Source organism: Xiphophorus couchianus, chromosome 8 (assembly GCF_001444195.1).
Source record: "Xiphophorus couchianus chromosome 8, X_couchianus-1.0, whole genome shotgun sequence".
Classification (NCBI taxonomy): domain Eukaryota; kingdom Metazoa; phylum Chordata; class Actinopteri; order Cyprinodontiformes; family Poeciliidae; genus Xiphophorus; species Xiphophorus couchianus.
In genome coordinates, this window is record NC_040235.1 from 13,589,313 (window position 1) to 13,613,975 (window position 24,663).

General features: G+C 38.5%; 1 protein-coding gene across 1 annotated transcript; it reads right to left on the minus strand.

Moving 5' to 3' along the window:
* Positions 1-2,678: 2,678 nt before the first annotated feature.
* Positions 2,679-23,664, minus strand: LOC114150230 (fibroblast growth factor 10-like). Its single transcript, XM_028026562.1, has 3 exons — positions 22,946-23,664; positions 6,836-6,939; positions 2,679-3,071 (listed from the first exon to the last, which is right to left on the minus strand). Exons 1-3 carry the CDS (start codon positions 23,343-23,345, stop codon positions 2,862-2,864), a joined length of 714 nt encoding a protein of 237 aa, XP_027882363.1. The 5' UTR covers positions 23,346-23,664; the 3' UTR covers positions 2,679-2,861.
* Between the last annotated feature and the right edge of the window lie 999 nt (positions 23,665-24,663).

Consider the following 24,663-nt stretch of genomic DNA (forward strand, 5'->3'; position numbering starts at 1 on the left):
ATAAACTTAAAAAAAGCGAACCAGCTATAATAAAGACATTAGACTCTCTGCAGAAAGAAGAGAGTGAACCGACTAACTCAGATATCAGTGGTAATCAGTGTAAAACATCTGTCTTGAATAAATGTCCCGCTCTCAAAGCCTTGTAATGGATTATGGGCAAAGGCAAGAGTGCATTAAGTCATGTTGAAGTTTCAATAAAAACGCAACAAGCAATTCCAAGAGCCTGACACGTGCTATACTGTAAGAGCAGACCTCAATCCAAATTCTCACAGCAAACAAGTGGACAAATTTGCCTCAGATATCTAAGTTTCAGTCCAGATTTATTGTGCCAATAAGGTATTAAATGAGATATTTAAATCTCCAAAGCTGCATCACCAAAATAATGAAGACATTTCAGGCTAGGAATGCCAATCCTTGAACTTTATGAGGGAGGGAAAAAGGAGGGGTATCAGTGTCTTGAACACATTTCAAAGTAATTGTACTTGATATGTCGTTTACAGAACACCCAAGTAATCATATAAACAAAGGACTAGATGCCCTGGGAGGATGAAAGGAAATCTGAATCGCCCTCTGATGCATCATACTTACTCACGCTTTGACATGAGCTTTGGACGCCGAGGATTCCTGAGCATAATAAGAGGATCGAGGGCCTTCTTGTAATAAACACAGTGGGACAGACGGACACTGGTGGATTCTGTCATATACGTGGAAATTAACTTGGACACACATGCAAGGGCAGGCACAGAAACACAAGGAAGAGCGGCTGATAGCGATGTACGCAGTGGACAAATTACACACACTGCAGCCGAGTGGGCAGGTAGGAGGACTCTGTTTGTGTGTGTCGGTGTGATAACCTCGCTCCATGTTGGATCCAGTTAAAGAGCTGGAATCTGTCTTAACTTCGGAGACATGTGAGGAAAAGTTTCAAGAAGTGTGAGAAAATGAAAAGCCGAGCTGGAGCAGCAGAGGGCAACAACGCGAGAGCGGGATTTTAAGGAGAAGCAGAGAGAAACGAAAGAAAACATGACATCATAGTTAATTAGAATCAGGTGATAAACAAAGCAGTGATATTTATGTTACACCATATGCCCTGCTCCATGTCTCTTTCAGTCTCGGGAGGTTCAGCAACAGGTTTCAGACATGTAAGGTCAAGGAGGAGGTTTTTCCCAGCTGCTGGGACCACACTGATGCACACACGACGCTACCCAGCCGCTTGAGTGTGTCTCTGTCTCACGGCGTGCATGTGTGTGTGTGAATGGGTTGGCCATTTCTTAAACCTGTTTTGTCTTTGTTGTTATCACATAAAAGACTGTGTTTATCCTCCAGGAAGCCATGTTTGCCATGTGTACTTGTAATGCAAAGGTCTGAGCAATGAGAAATGGAAACCCCTGGAGTAATCAGCCAGGTCGTCTGCTTCTTTCAAAACTCTAATCTTTTACAGATTCCCAACTCACGCCTTGCTTCAAAAAGCTGCTCACCTGCTTGCTATCATCACTCTGAAAGCACTGCTCACAAAAACCTATGAGCCACGTCTCCCAAATTGGCAGACGTGCGAGTGTCTCAGGAAAACACACAGGACAATGTACTGAATGATGATAGTAATAAGTTTGATGAACAGGAAACAGGAGGTCTACTGTACTTCTGATTTGAGTGTCTTTTTAGAGTAAAGCTTCAGAGTAACGTCCTACAGTTGGAACTATAAACAGATATAAGTATTCAAGCTAGTAAAAGTGGCTTGAGGTCAGACTTACTGTATGTCCTTGCTGTAAGTATTTTTGGTGAACAATGAAATCATTAAAAACACAAGTTTCATTTTTAACTTGACTTGGTTATAAGCTGAAGATTTCATATTTCAGCCTATTTTCATTGACTGCAGATCTGATCCCTGCTTGGGTGAAACATCTTATGAGATATGAGGTTATGACAGTTGATCAAACCAAAATACTGCTATAGTATTACAAATACTTTGCTATAGTATCTTAAGTAATAAGTAATTAATACTTATTTATATTTCGCAGAAAGTTAGGAATTAAACATTAATATTTCAGAAAGGTAGTGAAAGTAGTAAAATCATTAGCACACATACTACCCGCTTTTGTGAATTTATGCGCTTTTATCTGAATAAGTCTTTGCAATATAACACTTTAATATTTTCATAATAATAAACATTGTCTTGTGACTTCTGTGTTTGTATTCCCGTTATTTTGTACAAACCAAATATAAAAGTCAATTATATAATTATCTTTTAAAATTCATTGGTTAGTTTTTTTTTTTTGGTTTATTTATAAAATAAAATCCAAACATTGAACACAGACAAGCTAAAGACAAATATATTCTTTTTATTTATACAAGCTTAAATGATTATTAGTTTAAAAAGAGAAGCATAACTGGTAGAAAAAAAGATAAGAGTATGTCTTCTATTCTTTGTTTCTGTTAAATATAACATAAAATAAATAAATCTGAAGAAAAAGACATGATATAGTAAGATTTGTGGTGGTGCCATCATGAACAAGCTATTCTCTCCTTTTACTGCTTCCGTTCAGGTTTATAAAGATACCTTTATCTTTTTTTTCCATGCACTCCACAAATCTACAAATGTGAATCACATTTTGGCACAGATGTTTCTTTTGTGTTCATTGTGCCAGTGTACTTTATAACTTAGAACTGAAAATAATATATACATTGTATACTGATATATATTCTTTTTTTTTAAAATAGTGTCCTTATCCAAACAAGCAGTCCACTCCATATATTTCATTTTGTTTCTTTCTCAGTGCATTTTACAGACCAGGTTCAGATCTGTCCCATGTAGCCACCACCGTAAGTCCAATAGATATCCTGTAGTTTGCTGATACGTCCCATCATCGTGGATGCACCACCATGGGCAAGAAGTGAGTTGCTGTGCTTTTCCTCCGCATCTTCTTCCCCTTTGCCTTCAGCGGTTTTCCTCTGGGGTTCAGTCCAACAAACATGCACTTGTTTTTTTTTGTCCTCCACTCGGCAGAAGCGTAGGTGTTGTACCTGTTCTCCTCGATGCGTTCAATTAGACGACAGTCAGGGCCGAACTCCCTCTGTGGATAGGAAACACGCAAAGACTGAGTATCAAAGTGTTCTGAATCACATTTAATGCTTGTGCTTTGTTTTCTACTCTGAAAAGAGCAACATCTCTAAGTGCCGCCAGTGGCTCCAAACGGCCTTTTGCTTGACACAGAGCCAGATGAGTGAGTGATGTATTCACTCAGAAGGATGTGTGGTTGTACACAGACATATCTGAGGCATTCTACTGGCAGAAGATTAATCCAGTTTTACAAGACGATTGTTAGAAGCCATAATCATGTAATCTTTGGGGGGGCAGAGCGATGTATGGAATGTGGCTCACTTTGTTGTCTGGTAATAAACCAAAATGCTTTAGTCTCCTTGAACAACAGTGCAGTGAAAATGTATTTACGCCCTGATAGATTTCTTATGTTTTGCTTTTTGTCACACGTGAATGTTTCAAACCAGCATTCTAATTTTTATGTCAAAGATCACCTGACTATATACAAAAGGATCCAAGTCATTCAAGTCAATTCAGGCCTGTGTGAAAATACACTAGTCATCCTTGTTAAATCATGACTTACCTGCGGTTAACCACATATTTCTGGTGAAATTGCACTAACCTGAGAACTTTAGAATCCAGAAATAACTGGAACAGAACATGTCTGATGATATTAAATAAGAAACAAAAAGCCATACATCATGCTGTGATCAAAAGAAATTCAAGAATTGATGGCAACCTATGTCTTTGACATCTATCAAGTTATAAATTTCTAAGGCTTTTGGAATTTCAGGGAACCACAGTAAGAGCCATTATCCACAAAAGGAGAAAACAATAAACAGTGATAAACCCTCCCAGAAGAGGCAAGCCACCCAGAACATAAAGACCCGTCTCACATTTGCCGGAAAACATCTTGATTGTTACGAAGACTTTCCGAAAAACGTTTTGTAAGATGTATATTTCATTACATCTTCAGAACAGCACTTCAAAACATCACGCCTACAGACAAACATGGTGATGGAAACTTGATGTATGTTTTTGTTTGCTGCTTTGCTTTATCCCTTTTATGTAAAAAAAAAAAAAAAAAGTGAATTTTCTTTAGTGGCACATTCTGTATTTATTGAAATAAGAAAACACATAAAATTCTTGACCTAATGATAGAAAAAACATAAATAACTTTAAAATATAAACCTTATATTGTTGAATCCTGTGCATATACTAAAACAAGAGGATTGTTTGTAGTGCGCCTGCTACAACCTACCTCTTCTGTGCAATTAATAAACAATCTCTGTAGAATTAACTAGTCAATGCAAACGTGACAACAATGTGACAAGCGTTTAAAGGTTCATAAAACAACATTTACATTAATCTCTAACGTCTCTTATTATTATAGTAGTTTGCGTGGTTCTTTGACCATTCATAGTGTCAACCAAATGCTCTGGATTTATACTGAATAAAGATGCCAAGAGAGTCTATAGGTAAGACATCAGCTGTCTGGAATAACAGAATTATTCCTTTCAAAGTCACAATTTTGTTTTGTCACATACGGAGGAAATTCCAATTATACCTTTTTTTGTCTGTCTTTTAATCATTTACGAATATCACCAGTTTGATGAATAATGGAAAATGCGTATGTGTTTGTACAGGATTCTAGGAAGGACTCACTCTTCCATTATTGTGCTGAAGATGACTAACCTTTAAGTCATTAATCTTTGAAGCTGATATAATTTAAGCTAATTCTGGTGCAATTCACGTTTTATTAATCTTTTTGCACAATGTCCCTTTTTTAAATAAACTTCTGCTTTCCCTTTTAACGACTGCAACTCATATGTTGCAAAAGCTTTTAATTGTTTCCTTTTGGCTCTGCAGAGCATCGTAAAGACATCGTCCTCCTTCACTTCTTCTGACAACACAAATCAACAAACTGTAAGCCATTGTTTAAGGACTAGTCCCATGTGTAATTAAGGCCAGCAGTAAAACCTCAACATGGGACCTGGGATCTAGTAAAGTGTGACATTTCAAAGGTTAAGGCTTGGTGCAGGTACAGAACATTGTGACACGATGTCTGAGTCTTAATGTTACTGCAGTGATTCGTACACGAGCAGAGAAAAGATCTGAGGGAACGTTGTTTGTCAGTTTACTGGAAGCTGCCGCTGTGCTCAAGGCTAGCGTCACTTAAGTAGGCAGTTAACTGGATGCAGTTGATAGTCACAAGGAAAAATGTTCTTGCCCCCTCCCTGTATCTACACACACACACACACACGCACACACACACACACACCCACACACCCACACACCCACACACGCACACGCCTGCTCACTGTCTCCCTCTGAATCTGAATCTGGCCACAGCTGTTCAAATTGGTTCCAGAAGTAAAACTGAATGTTCTCAAAGCAGAAGGAGAATATTTAACAGACGCTGTGTGGCTTTTCAACTTTCTGCGTAAAAACTGTGTGTGTACATGTCTGCCTTTCAATTAGATGAAATTACGGTAACAATGGCATTTTACTTTAAAGAAACTGGAAAGATCAAACCTAAAAAAAATTTTAAAAAAATCTTTCCCTTTAATGGAGAAAAAGCTTTTAAAATAGAATCAATGCAGTGACCACTGATAAATTCATGATCAAACTACATAACTGTGACCGTTTTTGACATTTTATCTGGTGATATAATGAAACAATGATTTCAATTGATTACCACCAGATAAAGAAGTCACTGTGCAAAGCCATCAAGTGTAATTGAACGCCGACCCCTCACTAGTCAGCCGCCACTGCTGGCTTGTGTTGCACCAGGCAGAAGACGTCATGGGAATTCAGTTTCAGGTCGTGCAACAAAATCTCTTGTTTTCTTTTTTTTTTTTTTTCTCCTTCCCCTACATTGTATGTCATTTCATCTGAGTAGCAGCTCTAGAGAGACACGCTGAAAACGGGTCTTTCAAAGTAAAAGAAGGAGAGGGAGAGAATGAGACTGAGAAAAAGAGCAGAAAGAGGGAGAAAACAGATGAAACAAGGGCTTCTCCCCTAAGGGACTGAAGCAGAATAGAAAAACCTGCTGGATTGTGTTTCCTTTTTCTGAATGGCGAGAGAGACAGGAGAGCTGACGCTGACAAACTGTGGTTCCTTTTTCTGGAACAGTCAGTGCTAAAGCCTTGTCCATTGTTTTATAAAGTGTTTCAGTAAGCCATCTAACATACTGCAAAGTTTTGATTTGAGATTATAGTTTAGCAATTCAAAGGAGTTCTTGCCAAAAATAAAATGCTTCAAGTAAGTCAATAAAAAGGAAGTTCACATGAGTTTAGTCTGAGTTTATAACCAACCACAGCACAGGAACAGCCATGGTTACAGTTTTAAATGATATAAAAATTTGTCTTGATCACAATAAAATCTCTATTGTTGTTCTCGTCAACATTAGAGCAGCTTTCGATACTCTAATGTTTGAATCTAATTAGGTAAATGTTGCTCATGGTGTTCCACAAATATCTATTCTTGGTCCTTTCTAATTCATATGTAATTACCCATTGCTCTTTCATTTGACACTAAGACACGTCCTAAAGCAGATGATGCACAATTGGATACATCAGCTTCTCCTTTATTGCCTCACAGAAATTACGATTTTCAAGGAATCTTCTATTTAAATGAGGTCAAAATTTGGACTCTGGCTTGTTGTTGTTAATAAGCTTTACTATTTTTATTTCATATTTTTGTATTTCCTTCTTGAGCCTACAATTTTCATATGAAATATGTTTTATAAATAAACACATTATGACACGACATGAGTAAAATAGAGCCAGGACTCACCGCTCCGTACAGATCTCCGTTCTTTTTGATTGCCAGGTAGTGGTTGCTGCTGAGGCCCCTGATGGCCACCACTCCCACATCCACTGATTTGATCTCCAAAATACCTGGTGAAGAAGACACACAGACAAACATGTCAAACCGGTTTGCAGAGTTGCTGATATGGAATTGCAGCATTTAGAAAATCTACTTTTGTTCATGTCAGATTTTGTAGGGCAGTGGCTTTTTCTACAACAAGCCTGTCATCTCAACAAATATGAGATGACAGGCAAAATTGTTCAAGCTCACAGTTTTAAACTGTGCAATCATGCAGAAAAAATGTTACTCAAGGATGACGGATTTTACACACTATTAAAACTACATCACATAAATGTTTACACTACAGGACAGTTTCTCCTGTCTGAGTTTGTAAGGACAGGGTGAGATGTGGGTTAAAGAAAGAAAGAAAAAAAACAAACATTGCTTCATTGTGTTTGCCCAGGGACATATTTCCTCTGCTTTTTTAGATGCTCAGACATGATCCATTGATGTGATTACATTATATCATAGTAAAATTTGTTTAACGGTCTAAAAATGAAGCGTGCCAAAACCCCTACCCCCAAAAAACTAAAACAGACAAATTCCATCAGGGATAAAATACTTTTTCTTTGTATGGCACATAGTGTACTGTAAATCAGGCAGAACCTCATAAATGTTTTTTATTTATTTCTTTACTGTGGTTAGTCATAGGATACAAAGTAAAGCAAGAGATCAGGCACTGAAACTCCAAACTATCTATTTGAATCATGTTTGGTTTGTGCAGATTTAAAAATCCACTGGAGCTGCTTTGTCACTGACTTTTATATGTTTATTTAGTTATTTGAATTTTCTGAACAACATGTTTTTAATTTTTTTTTCAAAATATCACCCTGCTTAAAGTATTTGTATCAAAATACGGATGGACATTATTTGTTCCAGTCTCTCCCTCACATCGATATCCCAGCAGAAGCCTCAGATGTGCCTCTCGCCCTCATTTCATTTGCTTTTACACTCATGGGTTGCATGCTCTGCAAGCAAGCCGTAAGCCAGGTAAGTTTTTTTTTGTTTTTTTTTTACATATTTGCAATGTTTGTTTTTCTGACCATGGGAGCACAGGAAAACCGGCAAGCATTTGGACAGAACTGAGAGAACCTTTCTGCCTGCCTGACTGGCAGGAGGTCAAGGAAGCCATATCAGCTTTCAAGGTGAACCAATTACTGGTTTACACTGTGGTCAGTGGCTTTCTGTTGCTGCACCAAGCTTAAAACTATCAGGGTTTTAAGAGAATTAGCAAATTGGACAAGAAGGAAATTGAGCCTAATTGCAGAATTAGTTGCAAACCAACCCAGATTACATTTTCAGAGCATTTCTGAAGTTCGCCTACTGGCAAAAGAGCAAAGAGATAGACATTAACTTGTACATCTTGTCACATTTTGTCCTGATTAGGTAGAGGTTGGAAAAATACATGCCAAGGATGTTTTTTGTACCACATGTCCCCTTCCTGCCCTCATCTCTTCTCTAAAATTTTGTTTTATGGTGATTAAACAGACAAAAAAAACCTTGCTGAAATAAGCATACAGAAATCTGAGAACTGTGCTCCACAACAAAAACATCTTATTGGCAAAAAATAAATACATAAATTGTTCAGATATGTGTCCTCTTTGGATAGTAGTCTGATTAAATGATACAATTATTATACCATAAAAGCATGATCCATGTGGCTTATATTCAAGACATTTGGAGGATATATAGTCACAGGTTTTCCCTGGAAATCCATGTCTATTTTTGTCATCTTTAAATAGTTTTTCGCCATATTTTCCAATTTTCTGATGCTGGAAAAACTTAATGTCCCCACAATTCCTTCATTTGGTCAAAAATAAGGAATCATCGTGTAACCAGACTCCATACTTTCCATAGCTCTCAGTACATACACTCTGCCACAGTGAAGTTAAGTCCATTACTCAGCCAGACATGCACCACAACACAACACTGATCTATCAGGTTCAAAATGTTCTCTCTCACTGCGCCACAGCTGACATTTCTGAGCTGTGATCCATACAAAATAAGATCTGTCTGTGCTCACGCAAAGCTACTCCACCTGTTCAAACCCTTTTCTGTCCTCCTGTTTGATGTGGCTTGTCAGAAACCAAAAGCTCAGGGCTCTTTTCTAGCCTCTTTACCAGAAACCAGAAGCCATCAACTTAAATCTCCAGGCTGCAACAAAAAGCTTAGATTGCAGCTATTCGATTTGTGGAAGAAACAGATTGTGATCATGCATCATAGATTAACCCAGTAGCTTTCCCTGATAAATGTATTCTAATGTACAAAAAGTTTAAATACTTAAGCTAATTATGTCATGTAATTTAGGGAATTTCATTATTTTAATTTCTTTTCTTGTATCTGTACTTTCATGATGTCACTCACATTTTTATTTGTTGACAATGTTTTAAACTGTAAAAGAAGAGAACCAAGTCCAAGGTACAACAATAGTAAAAGCTTTACTGAAGTTTTGGACACATCCATCAAGCTGTCACTACCAAACGAAAGTATCAGGGCAAAAGCATGAATTTCATTATATTAACCTAAAATAATTTTTGGCTGTTAAATCCCAGAGGTGCGTTTTGTGGAATTAACCCAATAGTGGTTGATGTTGTGGACTGCATGAACCGTTCTCTTAGAGTAAGAAGGGCCTCGGATGTTTGGGCACTTCATGTTCTTGTGAAGAAGAAAAATGCATTTAAAGTCATTTGGTGATGGAGTGTGCTGTCCGGTGTGTACCTTTCTTTTCACCCAGTGACTCATGGAGGCTCAGCAAGACATAGACAAGATGTAATTGTTTGGTTCGTAGTTTATGGCTTTTTTTGCAAAGTGCTTTTTTTTATAGATGCTGATCCTGACTAATGAGGTTCTTGAAAATAATTTTTACTACCATACAAATTCGACTCAAAATTGTAAGACTAATCAACAAGACACTGTTTCATCCCATTTCTGAAGAATGAGAAGAGAAAATGAAAAAAGAAACTGGCTTGATATTGAACTGTAGAGGGTCTGTGTTCAGCGTTTTTCTTATTACTTTTCTATGGTTGTGGGTTGCTGAGGCATGTTAGGGTTTAATCTATCTATCTATGAACAAACAATATTCATTTAATTTTGATTGAACTATAAATAAAATACACCTGTTTTAACTCAAATAGAATAGAATAGAAATGTAGAATGTATGCAATAGAAATGTTCAGCATACATATGCTTGCCTTTTTTGTACAAGACAAGCCCACATTTTAATTATATTACCATGTTACTAGACTCTCATGTCTGCAGTTGAGTCCTGTCATCTACCAGAAACAAAAATGTTATATGTTTAATATTAATATCAGAGTATCTCCTTGCTTTCTACCAATGTAAAATGCTTTTAAATAAAGATCTTCATTTTCATACTTCTGTCAAAAACAAATTATTTCTATTGTCTTCCAGCCGGTGAAAGATATTAAAAGCTGGTGCTTCATGTCTAATTCAGGCACAACGTCAAAGGAGGCTTCTTTGCACGGGCAATCTGTTTTTTGTTAAAGTACAGTATCCCTCTCTGGACTACTAAGATGTTTTTTACATAACTTCAAAAGATCCACATTCATTTGACAGACAATGTAACTTCTTAGATCACGGAGCTCAGAATGGATTAATGAAGTCATTGTTTCAACAATCAAATGGTAGCCAACGTTATTATTGCTAAATAATGAGGAAAATCCAGGCTCACACACACACACCCCCACACGCAAACCCACCCCTACATAAACCTCCTGCCGACCCCTGGATGGCCCCATTTGGAAACACGGTCACTGAGACTCCAACTGAACCTAAAGGTTAAGGGAGGTTGTGAAAATGTTTCCACTGTTTATTCTGGGGATTTTTTTGAAGATTACGGAGCAGTTGTTCACTCGGTGACCTTGACACGGAGACCAGCTGTGAGTGGATCTAATGCTTGTAGAGATCTCGCTGAGTATTTTGAAATATTGTCGCTTGACAAGCAGTTGGTGTCAAGAGCTGCTATCAGCAGGACAAATGGGTCAGTCTTTTGTTTCTTCTTTTTTTTTTGCTGTGACATGTTCAGTCCCATGTTAAAGAAATGCAATTTCTTTTCCTTTTTTTAAGAACGTCGTTGATTGATGATGCCTCTTCTTTGCTGCAACTCGACTGTTTACATCCAAGAAACCTCATAAAAAGATACAAAAGAATAAAGGGATTCTTTTTTTTTTTAGATCTCAGGGTAAATGAGCCCACCGACATGATTAAAACACGTTAAAAATATAATACTCTGTCAGGCAAATAAAAACAAAATAAATGAAAGAAAGAAATCAGAGAGAAACACGACAAAGAAAATACTCCTTGTAACTGCCACAGCATTCGAGGCCACCCAAGCTTTAACAGGGTTGTAGAAGTTAAGTTGAATGTTTCCAGCTCTTTATGAAGTCAAAGAGAAAGAACAAACATCCCCCGGCATTGCAGATTACTCCGTGAAGATGCTTGGCTCGTAGTTGAATCCGTTGTATATTATGCGCTTTAAGGAACATGGAGGTATTGGTTTTTAGACTGATGTGGTTGACATCAGTGTCATCCTGCACTCAGTGGCCACATCAAAGCCCGCTTGACTTAGCGGGTTTGACTAAGCTGAGAAAACAAAGCCCCCTGGCTGATTGTCAATATGGCCAACATATTGTTATAAACAAAACTTCAGAGGTTCTAAATTTGTTTTCTGGTATAGTCATAAGAGGGATTTCAACCTAATTTTGTCAGTAATAAAGATCAGAATGAAGAGAAAAGTTTGCTTCACTTTCTCTCATTGCATTATTGAGCTCAATTTTATGCTTATAATTCAGTTTTTTTCTATTTTTTTGTCATTAGCAAGTGAGGGCAAAACTGCTTCTCGTACAAGCAGATAGCTAAACCATGATTTCAGTAAAGTCTAAAGTAAATCAATTAAGGGAAAACTTTTCATTTAAAAAGATAGAAATCTTGTAGATAGGTAAATGGCGTATTATACTCTTCCGTCAAAACCTGCGGACTTTGAGCCAACTTTACCTATCACAGCGAATTATGTCACACACGTTTAGAGCAACCAAGAGGAAACTAGAAGAAATTCTTTGTGATGTTAATGGTTATATGATTGAGGGGGGAGAAAAACCCCAAACCACCTGAGAAACTGTGATCCCTCTCTCTCTCGCACAGTTGACTTTGTAACATGATAGAGCGCCAAATCCGCCGGCTTCTCTCCAAACAGTTTTGCAGGTCCGACACGACAGGAGTTATGTTTTCAGGAAAAGCGCTGCGACAGTCTTCTGCGTTTCACACATTTTTCATTTACAGTTCATCTGCCAGCGTTATGTTGCCCAACTGTTGTTTTGAAAGGTTTTTTGCATGGATTGCTGTGTAATGCCAGAGAGGAGGGGAAAGAAAAAACAATCCTGCAAGTTGTTGCAGATTATTGTAAGCTTTTTAGATAAAACAGTATTCAGTTTGCACATTTGCTTTGTGCTTAGTTCTTACTTTCTCTGCATTAACGTTTATTTAGTACACATACACACCCACGCCCGCATACACACAGGGTAATTTGATGAAATTCCTAACGACCCAGCTCAAAGAGCCAGACCATCCAGATGCCTTTTTGGACTCAACTCTACCTTTGATGATTCCATTAAAAACTTTACTTTCAAGCTGTGTGTGAGTGGGTGTGTGAGTGTAATGATGAGGCATGGAGAGAAGCAGGAACACAAGGTGTGTATTTGGTTTGGAGGGGCTATTTTTTGTAAAGCACATGTTCTAAGTATGGCTGCAGCCCTTCACGCTATGCGTCACACATGCTGGTCTTCACCGCCAACTGGTTTACTGATCATGAATTCGGTCTCTTCACAGGCACCACGCTCACATCCAGGTGACACTTCAGTATTGACCTTCATGTTTAATACTATTCTAATTAACAGGTGTGCAGTGGCTGCCCTGGCGGAGAAGAAACGGAGCTAGGCACCGGACGTGTTCATCAAACTTGCAAGTATTCATTAGCTTTGGGGGATAATAAAAAAATATGTCGGGAAAAATGTAGGCAATCGGTACACTTGACTATCTCAACTGCTTGTGGACAGGGTGTATAGGCGTACTTGGACACAGGATGTGTTTAACATAATTTCACTAAGGCAAAAGTACTAAGGGGCCATGTGGATCCCATCATATTTCCTCATCTCTACTACAGAAAAATAATATAATACTACAAAATGCCCAACTTAAGCTCAATGTGGAAAACTTCTTATTTCCACATTAATAAGAAAATTAGCTTCTGGAAATTAGCTTTGTGTTATTTTCATTTTTTGCAGCACAGCATGACTCCTAGATCCAGATTACAACATCTGGATAACGCCCAAAACTGTTTCAGAAACCCAAGAAAATCAAGCTTTCCGTTTGTTAAAGAGTTATTTTCAAAGTGACTCTGGTTTTAACTTTTTCGAGATGAAGCAATGCCAAGCCACAAAGATGAGTGTGTCACTGGCAGGGTAGATTCTGCAATTTGGAAACAACTTTCCCGTTGCTATTTACTCCATAGGGAGCATAGCAACGATATGAAATGTAGACAGCAGTAAACAACTCTTCAGACACATTTGTAATGATACAGGACAAGTGAAACTCAGACTAACGTGGACTCTGTGGAGTTACGTGATTTCAGGTATATTTCAGTCTTTTCTGCAGTTAAAGAACTAGTTGCACAATTTTCATGTTTTCCAATCTCAGATGAGGTATGTTTTCTTAAACTCTACCAAAGTCATTTGATAAAAGAGGTTTTCACTCAACAAAATATTTAGAGTTTGAAGGTATTGTTTTGTTTTTTAATCAAAATTTTAGTTGTTATCTATTATTAAGAGCCAAAAACATTTAAAGCAGAAGTAGATCTTAAAGAAGGATATTTGCCGCTGAAAGGCTTTTCTGTAGGGCGGATCCTTTCTGGTCTGAGGTTGTGGGTGGACTGCATACATAAATCTGTCTCCTATTTCTGTATGGTCATAGTTGACAGAGTAATCGACAACTGAGTAAAATAATGGGGGAAATGTCAAGCAGCGATGACAGGAAATATGTAAACAGTGACGGAAAACTGAGATAGATCCTTTCATTTTCCTCTGTGATTCATGGCAAAGAAAAAGCTCCACTTTCAAGAGAAGCTAAACTTTAATAATAAAGAAACATTCAGAATTCATTCTTCAATTCCTTGACTGAGCTTCTGTATTTTGCACCCTGCTGCATAGAGAGGAGGGTCTTTTGGGGATGTGGCGGGCAGTAAGTTATCTATTGGCCCATAGAAAGACACATTTTCAGATACAAACAATGTAACACAAAAAAATTCCCAAATCTGCAAATTAGTGGAACATGCTATGCAACTATTAGCTATTAGAACCTATTAGGAAATATGTCTGCAACTAACTTTCTGAGATGTTAAAAATCATCAACATCTGTAACTGAATGGAGTCAAGGAAATAAATACTAAATTACTAAAACAAACAAAAAAACTATCACTGATCGGTTGATGAAGAAGTTTTGTGTTTTGGGGGGGAATTGCCACTGTTTAACATTGATCCAACCATTACATCAGTTTCTTTTATCTGATTCCACCGTTCTACTAATTGTCCCTTGAACAAGTTAGAATAGGTCTATGGACTAAACAAAACATGTTTTTTCTCTCAGAAAATGAGATTTCAACTACTCATTTTTGCCTATTTTGATCTCCTTTCAGAATGAGTTGTTTTAAGGCTATGTCTCTATTATTACACTGATTACTTTCTACACGTGAAAACGGTTGCAAACAGATGTGCAGTTGTACAATGGTACAGCTTTGACTTTGAGTCAATTCCAGACGCAAAAGAAGTGGCAACTCCTTCACAACCACCAAGGATGCAGCAGCAGTTTCTGAAATCGTGTTTAATCCATCGAACTAATAGATTTCCTTCAGTTGAGGTCTGTTGGGAAATCTTGCGTTATACTGTTGGTAGTTTTCAGAAGAGTCCATTGTGAAGTGATTCACGCAAACTACAATTTTCTTTGGCAACATGACTGGGACATTGCCAATAGACCCACTGGTGGATGGGAGAGAACCACTGCTCCCATTCTAGCCTTGTGTGCCTCTCATTTTATAGCAAATGTTATAAATGTACATCAGAATTTATTCAGCTATTTTTTTTCTTTCTGTACCGTATGAACTCTTTTCGAAATGGCTAAAAACCATCTTGCAGGACAGTAATTTCAAATTTTGCAGTTTTCATAAACCTTTTCTAATGTCATGCTTTTTTTTTTTATCATTTTTTTTTTTTTTGATAAAGATACAGTTTAAAAATAAAATGAAGCCACACAGCTCTTTTCTCCATGACTGGGAGACTGTGCATCCACATATGTTGTTTATTGCAGCCAACAACAAAACACTTTTCCAGCAGTCGGTACAGCAGTAAACCAACTAACCAAACGTATTTCTCTTCTAGTAATGAAGTGTGTTGAATTCTGCTTGGATGGCTAAATCATTGGCTGTAGGCTTGGCTGGGGTTGATTGGTTACGGGGCAAGTGTCTGCTGATTGATTGACGCAATAATCAGGATGTTTTTGAAACAGCTCCTTTTCTGGAAAATAAAAAGTATTTACTTATTGCCCAGAAATGGCTGTATGATTTTTAGCTGCTTGATTGTTTCTAGAAGCAGCAGAGACCCAAATAGAACTATTAAAATGTTCCCTTTAGCAACTAATTTGGAAGATACTAAACATGTTGCAAATGATCAAAGGGTGTGTCTACTTAATCTCACAGGATAAAGCCAGAAACACCATAAAAGCCACAGATGATACTGGGATTCCAAGTACGAGGAATCATCTGAAACATCTGTTTCAGATGATTATACTCTTAAAGTAGACAATCGCAGAAACATTTTATGAAGATAGCTTGATAGTTCAAGCACTTCAAACATTTATAGAGCTTTTAATGTGCCTATTAGATACACAGCATTGATTACGACAAAGTCATAATCAATGACACTCCATTTTCTTAGACTGAGATTGTTATTGTGTGCTTGCCACACAGTTCACACAGAAAAGTTTGAGCTCTTCCACTACAGTTTGGGCATTACTTCTATAAAGAAAGAGCTCAGCTAAAAAAGCAAAGGTCATGATTTATTGGTCCTTAACCTTAGACTATGTTAATGGGAAAAAATATTCATACTATTTCTCTAAACCTTGATTCAGTGGTTGGTTTCTCATTCTAAGGAAACTATTTCAACCTTATGCAGTGTTGCCCATCACCCTTTAAATGGTATACAAGGGAATTTTATTTATTGTGGGGATTTCCAGGATGCTTGTATCAGCCATTCTGTGCTCCGAAAACGACCCTGCATGGGCAGTAATGAGGTCAAAGGGCACTCACACCTCTTGACCTCTGGGCGATCACACTAACTCCTGTGTTTGAGATGGAATGAGAACCCTTAACAAAACAGATGCAGTTACAGAAATGGTTGTGGCTTGTAAAGAAGCAACATGATACAGCCACAATTGGAAAAACATTAAAAGTTTCTGTAAAGTTATTCAGATTTTTATAGAAATGGATGCTGTAACAAATATGAGAGCACACAATAATATACAAACTATTAAAGAAGTAGAACATTACGAGTTGCAACTGACAAAGATGAATAAACTCTTCGTATATTTGTCTTAATCCATTCCAGTGCATTTGTTGTGAAATAGCTTATAATGAAACCTATTGAACATCTCCAAGTAATTTGGAGCATGGCTGTTATGTAAGACAGCGTTATGTAGAGTTTCAGCAGGACATTAAAACAATAAGATGCTCAACAAACAAAATAAATTGTGTTGGATTAATAACTTCATTTATCCAGATTCCGGCATCATTTAAAATACTAAACACTGACGAAGGAAACCACTAAATGTACACTTATCTGTAAATACATTCAGAATTATTAATGTTTTGGAGATGCCACACAGGTTATGTAAGGACCAAATAAAAATTATTTTGTTTGGCAATTCAAATATGTTTTCATTAATTTTGTTTCCAACCAGATTCCCACATAAAAGACACAAGTAAATATTAGCATGACTGAGCGCAGTTTCCTTTTTTATGTTTGCACAGTGAGCATAACCACTGATTTTAAATGATACACAAGCACTTCAATATAAGAGCACTTCAATGTTTAATGAACAAGTTGTTGCAGGGGTGCTTGCACAGAACTTATATTTACAGCCGGTGCAGAGAAGAGTCTATGAAGATGTCAAGGTAATCTTAAATGAAAAGCAATGTTGACACTAACCCTCGGTGCATCCAGTACCACCTCATAACTCTCTTTTATGGGCCATACTGTTACCTTTTCCCATGAGAACCCTAAACATGCTCCTCGGAGCAAAGAGGAAGCAGCAAAACCAGGGATGCAAAATAAGAGACATTCTGAAACAGCAGAAAGGAAGACTGGGAATAATTTCAAAAATAGAAGGGGTGTGGAAAAATGTAGGAGTGGAGGAGCTTGTTCCAGGTTTTGATCTTCCTGAAATTTGCTGAGGCACTAGAGGTTTACACCACTAAGAGCAAAGAAATACATATTTTTGTTATTAAGGACCTATAAATCCAAACATATGCTTAAAAATTTACACGCACTTCCAGAGAAGTTTCCAGTTTCTAAGCAAAACCAGAACAGAAAATTGCAAGTCTACAATGCCTTGCAAAATATTCATATCCCTTTACCTTTTCCACATTTAGACATAAATTATTTTTTGTGATACAGCAATACAAAACAAAGTTAGTTGCAAAAACTTAAACTGAGCTTCAAGCATATTAATTGGCACAATTCAATCCATGATCTGAAAATGAAAAGAATACAGCAAACCTCCAAAGATACTAAGTCATGCCACATCACAAGTCATGCAGGGGAAAAAGCAATTGTGTGAAAAAAAAAATGCTCTGGTCAGATGAGACCAAATTAAGTTTCTGAAAAACTAACACTGCTGCAGTGTTAGCAATAATGCTGGCAACATTATGCTGTTGACATGCTGTCTTTCCACAGGGAAAATATTTAGAGACGAACTGAAGGTGGACAGAGCTACATACAGGTCAATATATAACAAAAGACTTAAAACATGAAGCAGGTTCACCTTTCAAGAAAACTTATCTAAACATCCTGCCAGAACTATGATGTCTATGAAGCAAATAAATGTGTTATTATGCACACATTATACATATATCCTCTTTCCTCTGATTGGCCCACTCAAAGTCCATATACACTTTTCAATTTGACTGAACCTGGGAAATTTTGCTAAGTACAATGGGCAAAACAATTAACCTTCAGATATGTAAATCTGGCAGAAACCTCCTCCGAAAGATCTCAGCTGTAATTATAACAACAAGCAGTTTTCTAAAGTATAGGTGCAAATAAAAAAAAAATATTCCACACTTTTCAGATATTTAATTGTAAAGAACTTTAAAAAGCCATCTGTTATTTTTCTCACTCTGTGTACGATGTTCTAGTTTTTATTGATCTATCACCAATAATCTCAATAAAACATATTGAAATTTTATGGTTAATTGTGGAAAGGTTTGTGTTTTCCACATTTTTACAAGGTATTATAATTTTACATTTACCTTTGTCCTCATTGTGCTGCACTAATTGAGGTAACTTTAACTTTTATAGAGACCCTCATGAAGCTTTTTGTTAAAAAGAACAACATTTTATGTGCAGTAATGGTCAATAAAATATTATAGAGCTGCATACAGTTCAAGTCCAAATTAATCATTTACATATGGGAATGTTTAAATGGCATCTTAAAGCCACAAAAGTGCAAAAAACACAAGTTAAAAAAGTTAAAACTCAAAAGAGAATACACCTTTCTTTGTATAAATCCACATTATGGTGTGTTAATCAGTGGAGGAAATATTCACTGTCCGAGTGGCTGTAGTGAAGTCAAACTGTGGTCAAACTTCAAACAGCCATAAACTGTTTTATTGCCTTATTTGTTTGTCTGTGAATGAAATATTGCAGCTTTGTAGACAACATGGAGGAAGGAGAACAAGGACAGTTTTGTTGCCTTTTGGTCAGGGCCAGGATCAATGCTAATCACATCCTGATGCGCCCTCAAGACATCCACATGGAGACCAGAGTGCCTCATTGTGAGGGACTTATGAGGTGAGATGAATAGATGAGCACAGAGCAAATCAGGGTAAACAGAAAAGCACGATAAGCAGCAGAGAGCACAAATTTATATAATGTAGACTAAACCTAGAATTATGTGCCGCCATGTTGACATACTCAGACTGGCTCGACTGCATTAGAGAGACTCATCCCTGGAGTTAAAACATCTTCGTCACCTCTGCCATGGTCTAATGATGGCCATTCTTGAGCGAACTTCCATGCTAATCATTTTCAACGTCCTGAACAGGTGGACCGTTCAGAAATAAGGTCATTGGGTTTGTTCAGTCACAAACCCAGTGTAAGCATATTACCTCCTCTTCTCACTTTCTCTCTGATCCCACTTCACCAATGAACACAATTAAAAAAATAACAGTAACTTTAACATTCTATCGGACATATTAGGAATTGAAAATGAATTGCATTATGTCTATATCTGTGCTTTAGAAAATTCACTAAGACTAATTTATACTACTTATGAATATTTAGCATTCTAAGCTGGGAACAAATTCAATAAAAAATCTTTGAAATGGCCCTTTAAACACAGACTTGAATGCTTTGGATCATAAGTCCATTTTAGCATAATTAGCCAGTCACAGTGCAAAGGCATATTTGACTAGAGTGCTAACACATTGCAAAACACAAGATGGTCGCTTCTCTCCGTGGATTAGACAGGTAATTAAGCATGCTTAGTAAATGGAAAGCAACTGACTTTTTTGGTGTGCTAATGGCGCCCCCCAGGCAGGGACTCCCTGGGTGGGGAGTCATATTTCCCCTTAAAAAGAAACAGCACAGCTTGCCCCTTCGACAAGACAGGGGGGGAAATCACAATAGTTAAAATATTCAAGTTTTAACCACTGGTCTGATATAAATTGATCTTGACAGATAATTAATATGAGGTAGCTCTAATGATGTGTGATAGCTATAGAATAAAAGTTTAATTAATCTAAAACTGTGATTTAAGGAATCTCTCTGGGTTTTCAAAATGCTCCTGTGGGGCTCAATTAAAACAACTGTTTCTCCCTGTGGTCCCCCCACAGTCTGTGTCGCCCTGAGCCATATCGCCCATATCAGGAAATCTGTCTCTGACTCCAATTTTTGTTACTTGTCCAATTAAAAAGAAAGAGATGATTTGTTTCTAATGAGAGCCCCGTGGAAACCTGCATCAAACAAGCAATTTGTTTCTTTGCTCTGTGTGCAGCAGTTGTTTTGCTTCTATCAGCTATGAAATCATCACAGTGTACATGAACAATGTTATGATCTGAAATGTTAAAACAAACACAAATGTGTAGTCAAAACTTGTTGGTGCGCAAACTCCTGAACAAGAGAGACCGAGTGAATAACATGAAACATGGGAAGTGAAAAACCACATTCAGGTTCAAAGACAAGGGAGCAGAATTAAGTTACGCTCTGTTTGCTTTACTTTGAAGGGTGCAATTTGTTCAGAGCTCATGCAAAAAAGCACAAGAAGTGCACAGATCTCTCTATATATCACGCTTGTGCTCAGATGCAAAACCTGACTGAATCCACAAGAATGAAGTTCTGCAGCATGGTTCTCACTCTCTAGACTGTGCTTACTATTTTTCTATTACAATGACATGCAAGAGCTTTTCAGTCTGATTAATTGCCTTTCTAATGCCACTACAGTCAGTGATATGTTGCAGCCTGATGGCAGAGCTCCATGCATGTGTGTGTAAAACCATCCATACATGCGCATGAGTGTGTCAGAGAGCACTGCAGGCAAAGGGAGGGAAGAAGAGACGCTAATTGAAATTCCTTCAACCATGTCTGGCAAAAACTTGGTGTCTGAGTGGCACACACAGACAAACACACGCCCACATATATTCACACTGGCCCTGGCCCTAATAAAAGTGGGCTTTGCCATATGGAGGCCATGTGCAAAAGTGGCCTCTCTCCGCTCAGCTGCATGCGTGTGTGTCTGTGTGTTCCCAGCAGGGGAGGCATATTCTACAAAAGTCCCAGTGTCAGATGCATGGAGACCTATGACATGTGTATGAGAGATAAAGACCTATAGCAATCCACGTAGAGATGCACAAAGCAATTGGCTCCTTGATTGGGCCTGATGGGTAACTAGCTGTTGGTGAACTCCAAAAAAAATCTTTTTCCAATCAGGGAATGCAGCATCAACATTCTCTGTGAAGGTTCTCACTGCGGACTAAAATTCAGATGCTTCTGTATCGCTGATGTGACAGAGATGTAAGAAGTTTCTAAAAAATAAACAATTTTCATTATGTTGGGCAATGTCTGTGGTTTATCCAGGCTGCAAGACAGTGAGGGAAAGCAAGACTTAAAGCAGACAAAAGGAAGACTAAACAAACTACTCCAAAGTTACATCATTTTGAGCTTCCAGCTGTTTCAAATGTTGCCAGGTATTTGTCATATTTCAAAGGTAAGGGAAGGATCTACATTCTTGGGATAATAAACAGAGACAGTGGCTTTATTCCCACTAAGTATGCTAATTGACGACATAAAATGTCTTTACTATGGTATCTCTCACACAGCAGCACGATGTACCTGCTCCTAATATAGCCAAATTGTAACCACAGAAACACAATCTTGACTGGTGTATTTCTAATTAGAATGACTCGTACAGAGACAGACTGAGATAAAGAAAAATGAAGATGATTTAAAGCAGCGGGACAGTATCCAAAGCAAAAATAATTTCTCTCTGTTTATCAGATGTTGTGTGTCGGATTCAGTAAACTTGTTGGGGAATTTGGGGTAGGTAAGTGTGGGAGTACTTTTCTGTTCTCCCTCAACAACTACTGTCAGTGTGCCCTGAGGCTGCGGAGTTACTCCGAGCTGCTCAGAGGCCAAAATTGTCTGGCAGTCTTGGAGAACTTCCAGATGTGTTTAACTATGAGATAAAAGTTTCGGAGGACAGAATGATAACAGCTGATTTTCTGCTCTCAATCAACCATAACTGGTTGTGATAAGCCTCGCATGGTGAAGTTTTGAAGTATTTAGATATGTTGATGTGCAACTGGGCACTTGGTTCGGGGCCTGCATGACACCCTTTATCAGGTATAACTTCACACAACCGGCAGTAAAAATGTCAGGGAAGTATCTTGGCAGAGCAAGACAAAGACTGGAGCCAGTGCGAAGTAGGACAGCTGTACAAATGTGAAACTTAGTGGCACTGATAAATAATCCTGTGTTCTCACTGACCCCTCTCAGGATAAATGGGGTTAAATCATATTTCATAGCCTAGAAAATGCACATTCAGAGAGAGAGGCGGAGATCACTTTACATCTGAGTCAGTAAAACCTCAAACTTAGCATATGTCCACTACTATTTGAGCTGCAACACAATAGCAGCAAGGAGTAAGTGGACTTGTCATTCTCCCCATGGGGTTTGGTAATAGCCGTTTCAGATATTTCCCATCAAAGATGAAGAACTTTCTCTGGGCGATTTCTAATTGATTCCAGTGGATCGTCTCCCCTTCTTTGTTTTTATCTGCTTAGCTTACTTGTTTTAGTTTCTTTTTTGTCATTCTTCTTCCCTCCTGCTCTTCTTCTGTCAAGCTTTCTTCTACCAAGCTCTTTGTAGTCAGACAAATATGCTCTGCCTCCGCACATGGCTGTAAGCATGCAGCGCAGTTATTTGTTCTTTTGCCCAGTCACCTGTCTCAATGTGCACGCTTGCTCCAAAAAAGAAACACAGAAACTTCATTCCTTGTAGATAAACTCATGAGGTAGACAAAAGAAGAAAAACTTTTGTGTCTTTGGCCATTGATAGTCGGAGCTTTGTGTTTGGTGGCTTTAAGTTTTACCAAAACAGTTTATGAAAAACTCACTGGGCATAAGTACTGACAAAGGGTATTATTTGGACCATTAAGTAAAAGTCAAAAATATGCCATAAGAGATAAACTTTAACTTACTGTATGGATCATCCTCTCTTTTGGTGCCATTGACGTTTCCGTCCTTGCCAATGCGAAGAAAGAATTTCTGAAAGGAGAACAGCTTCCTCCTGCGCACGTCTCCTTGAAGATGCTTGTAGCTGCTTCGCACGTGTCGCCCGACAACCGTCGCAGACGATAGCGACACATTTGTCGCCCGTGGCAATCTTGCAGACGATGGGCGAACTGGCGCCCAGCAAGGTGGCGTAGGAGTCCCCTCTGGTGCATGGCTCTTTTCAGAGTCTGTTGATGAAGCGCAGGGTCTGAGCAAGAAGAGCAGCAGGAGGAAAGTCAGGGGCAAGAAGAGTGATGGAGGTCTGCGGCAGGGGAAGGAGGAGAACCAGGCGACCGGTGCACCTTGTGTCACTGTCCATCTACACATGGTAGTGGAGCTGGGAGAGCTGTGGAGGAGCTCAGGGGCTGGGGCATGCTGAGCTGGGTGCAGGGAGAGGGAAAGAGAGTGGGAGAACCCCCCCCCGACCCACCAACTAGACCTCCTCTGCCTGGGAACCCGCAATCTCTCTGGGACAGTAGGTGTTGAAACCTGTGGAACAACTGGGGTGAGAACAGTCTGACGGCAGTGGATCAGAGCAGGGCTGTTAGCAGCAGAGCTACAGTTCCTGTGCTTGAAGAATGATGAAGGATCAGCTGCTGGTGGTGCTGCAGCTGATTTGGTTGCTGTCCCCCTTTTTTCTGGAAAGTGTCAATATCCAAATCTAAGATCACCTCACAACAGGAACTTTTTGCTCCAAATCCTTCAACAGAAAAGCACAAATTATAACTTTATTAATATATATGTTGCAATGTTATCTATAATCTATCTCATAAGCATAAGTCCCATTTATATCCTCAAGTCCATGAAGTACAGGAGAGAGGCAGAAGAGAATGAGTAAAGCACTTAAAATATTTGAAAAAGAATAATTGGAGACAGAAAAAAAAATCTATGATGTTTCTTGTAAGAATGTAAAAAAAAATAATCCAGGCAATGAAGGGAAGTTATTTTTCCCCTAAAAAGTCTAGAAATCCAGACTTTTTCTTGTCTTCTTTTCCTCCTTTGTTTCTCTTTTTTGTGCCTGAGCTCGTTTTGAAGTTACTTGAGATTGTAACCAAGCCCTCACTGGTTTCGTCTTTCTCCCCTCTCTTGTTATGCGTCTGTCAGTGAGCTAAGCTCCCGGTCTGTCCTCTCTCCTTGCTTCTCAGAGTCTGAATGCAGGAGCGCTGTGTTGCCTCTCCTCTTTCCTCCCATGTGTGACTCCCTCTTTCTTTAGGCCCCCACCTCTCTTTGCTGCTGCCTCTATCAGCGGCTTTCCCCTGATCTTCAGGAGTTTCAGAGAGGTGACTGAATCTTGTCTTCCTTTCACCTTATTTATCTGCAACAGCAGCTCCCCAGATGTCTTCGTCTAATTGGATGTCTATTAAAACCACTTGGCTTTGAAGAGCATGTTGCACACACACACACACCCCTGCACGTGTGTGTGTAGAAGTGTGTTTCCCCATGTAAATGTGGATTTGTAAGTATGTGTGGTGGGGGAGTATGGCGTGGTAATGGTGGTGGGAGGGGGGTCTGTCCCACTTCATTTTGACTTTCCTCCTCTCTCTTCCCCCTTTTTTCTGTCTCCACCCCTTCCCAGACTAAATCCCAGAGTAGGTCAGGAACCAACAGGGGAAAAAAAGAAAGCCATTACTTCATCTCTAATTTT

Bases quoted from the DNA above. Each gene is read 5' to 3' on its own strand.
- LOC114150230 (XM_028026562.1), bottom strand. From the start codon at position 23,345: ATGTGTAGATGGACAGTGACACAAGGTGCACCGGTCGCCTGGTTCTCC. The intron at 6,940-22,945 runs GTAAGTTAAAGT...CTTCTTCACCAG, and splicing joins AAGAGAGGATGATCCATACA to GTATTTTGGAGATCAAATCA. The intron at 3,072-6,835 runs GTGAGTCCTGGC...TCCTATCCACAG, and splicing joins ACGGAGATCTGTACGGAGCG to AGGGAGTTCGGCCCTGACTG.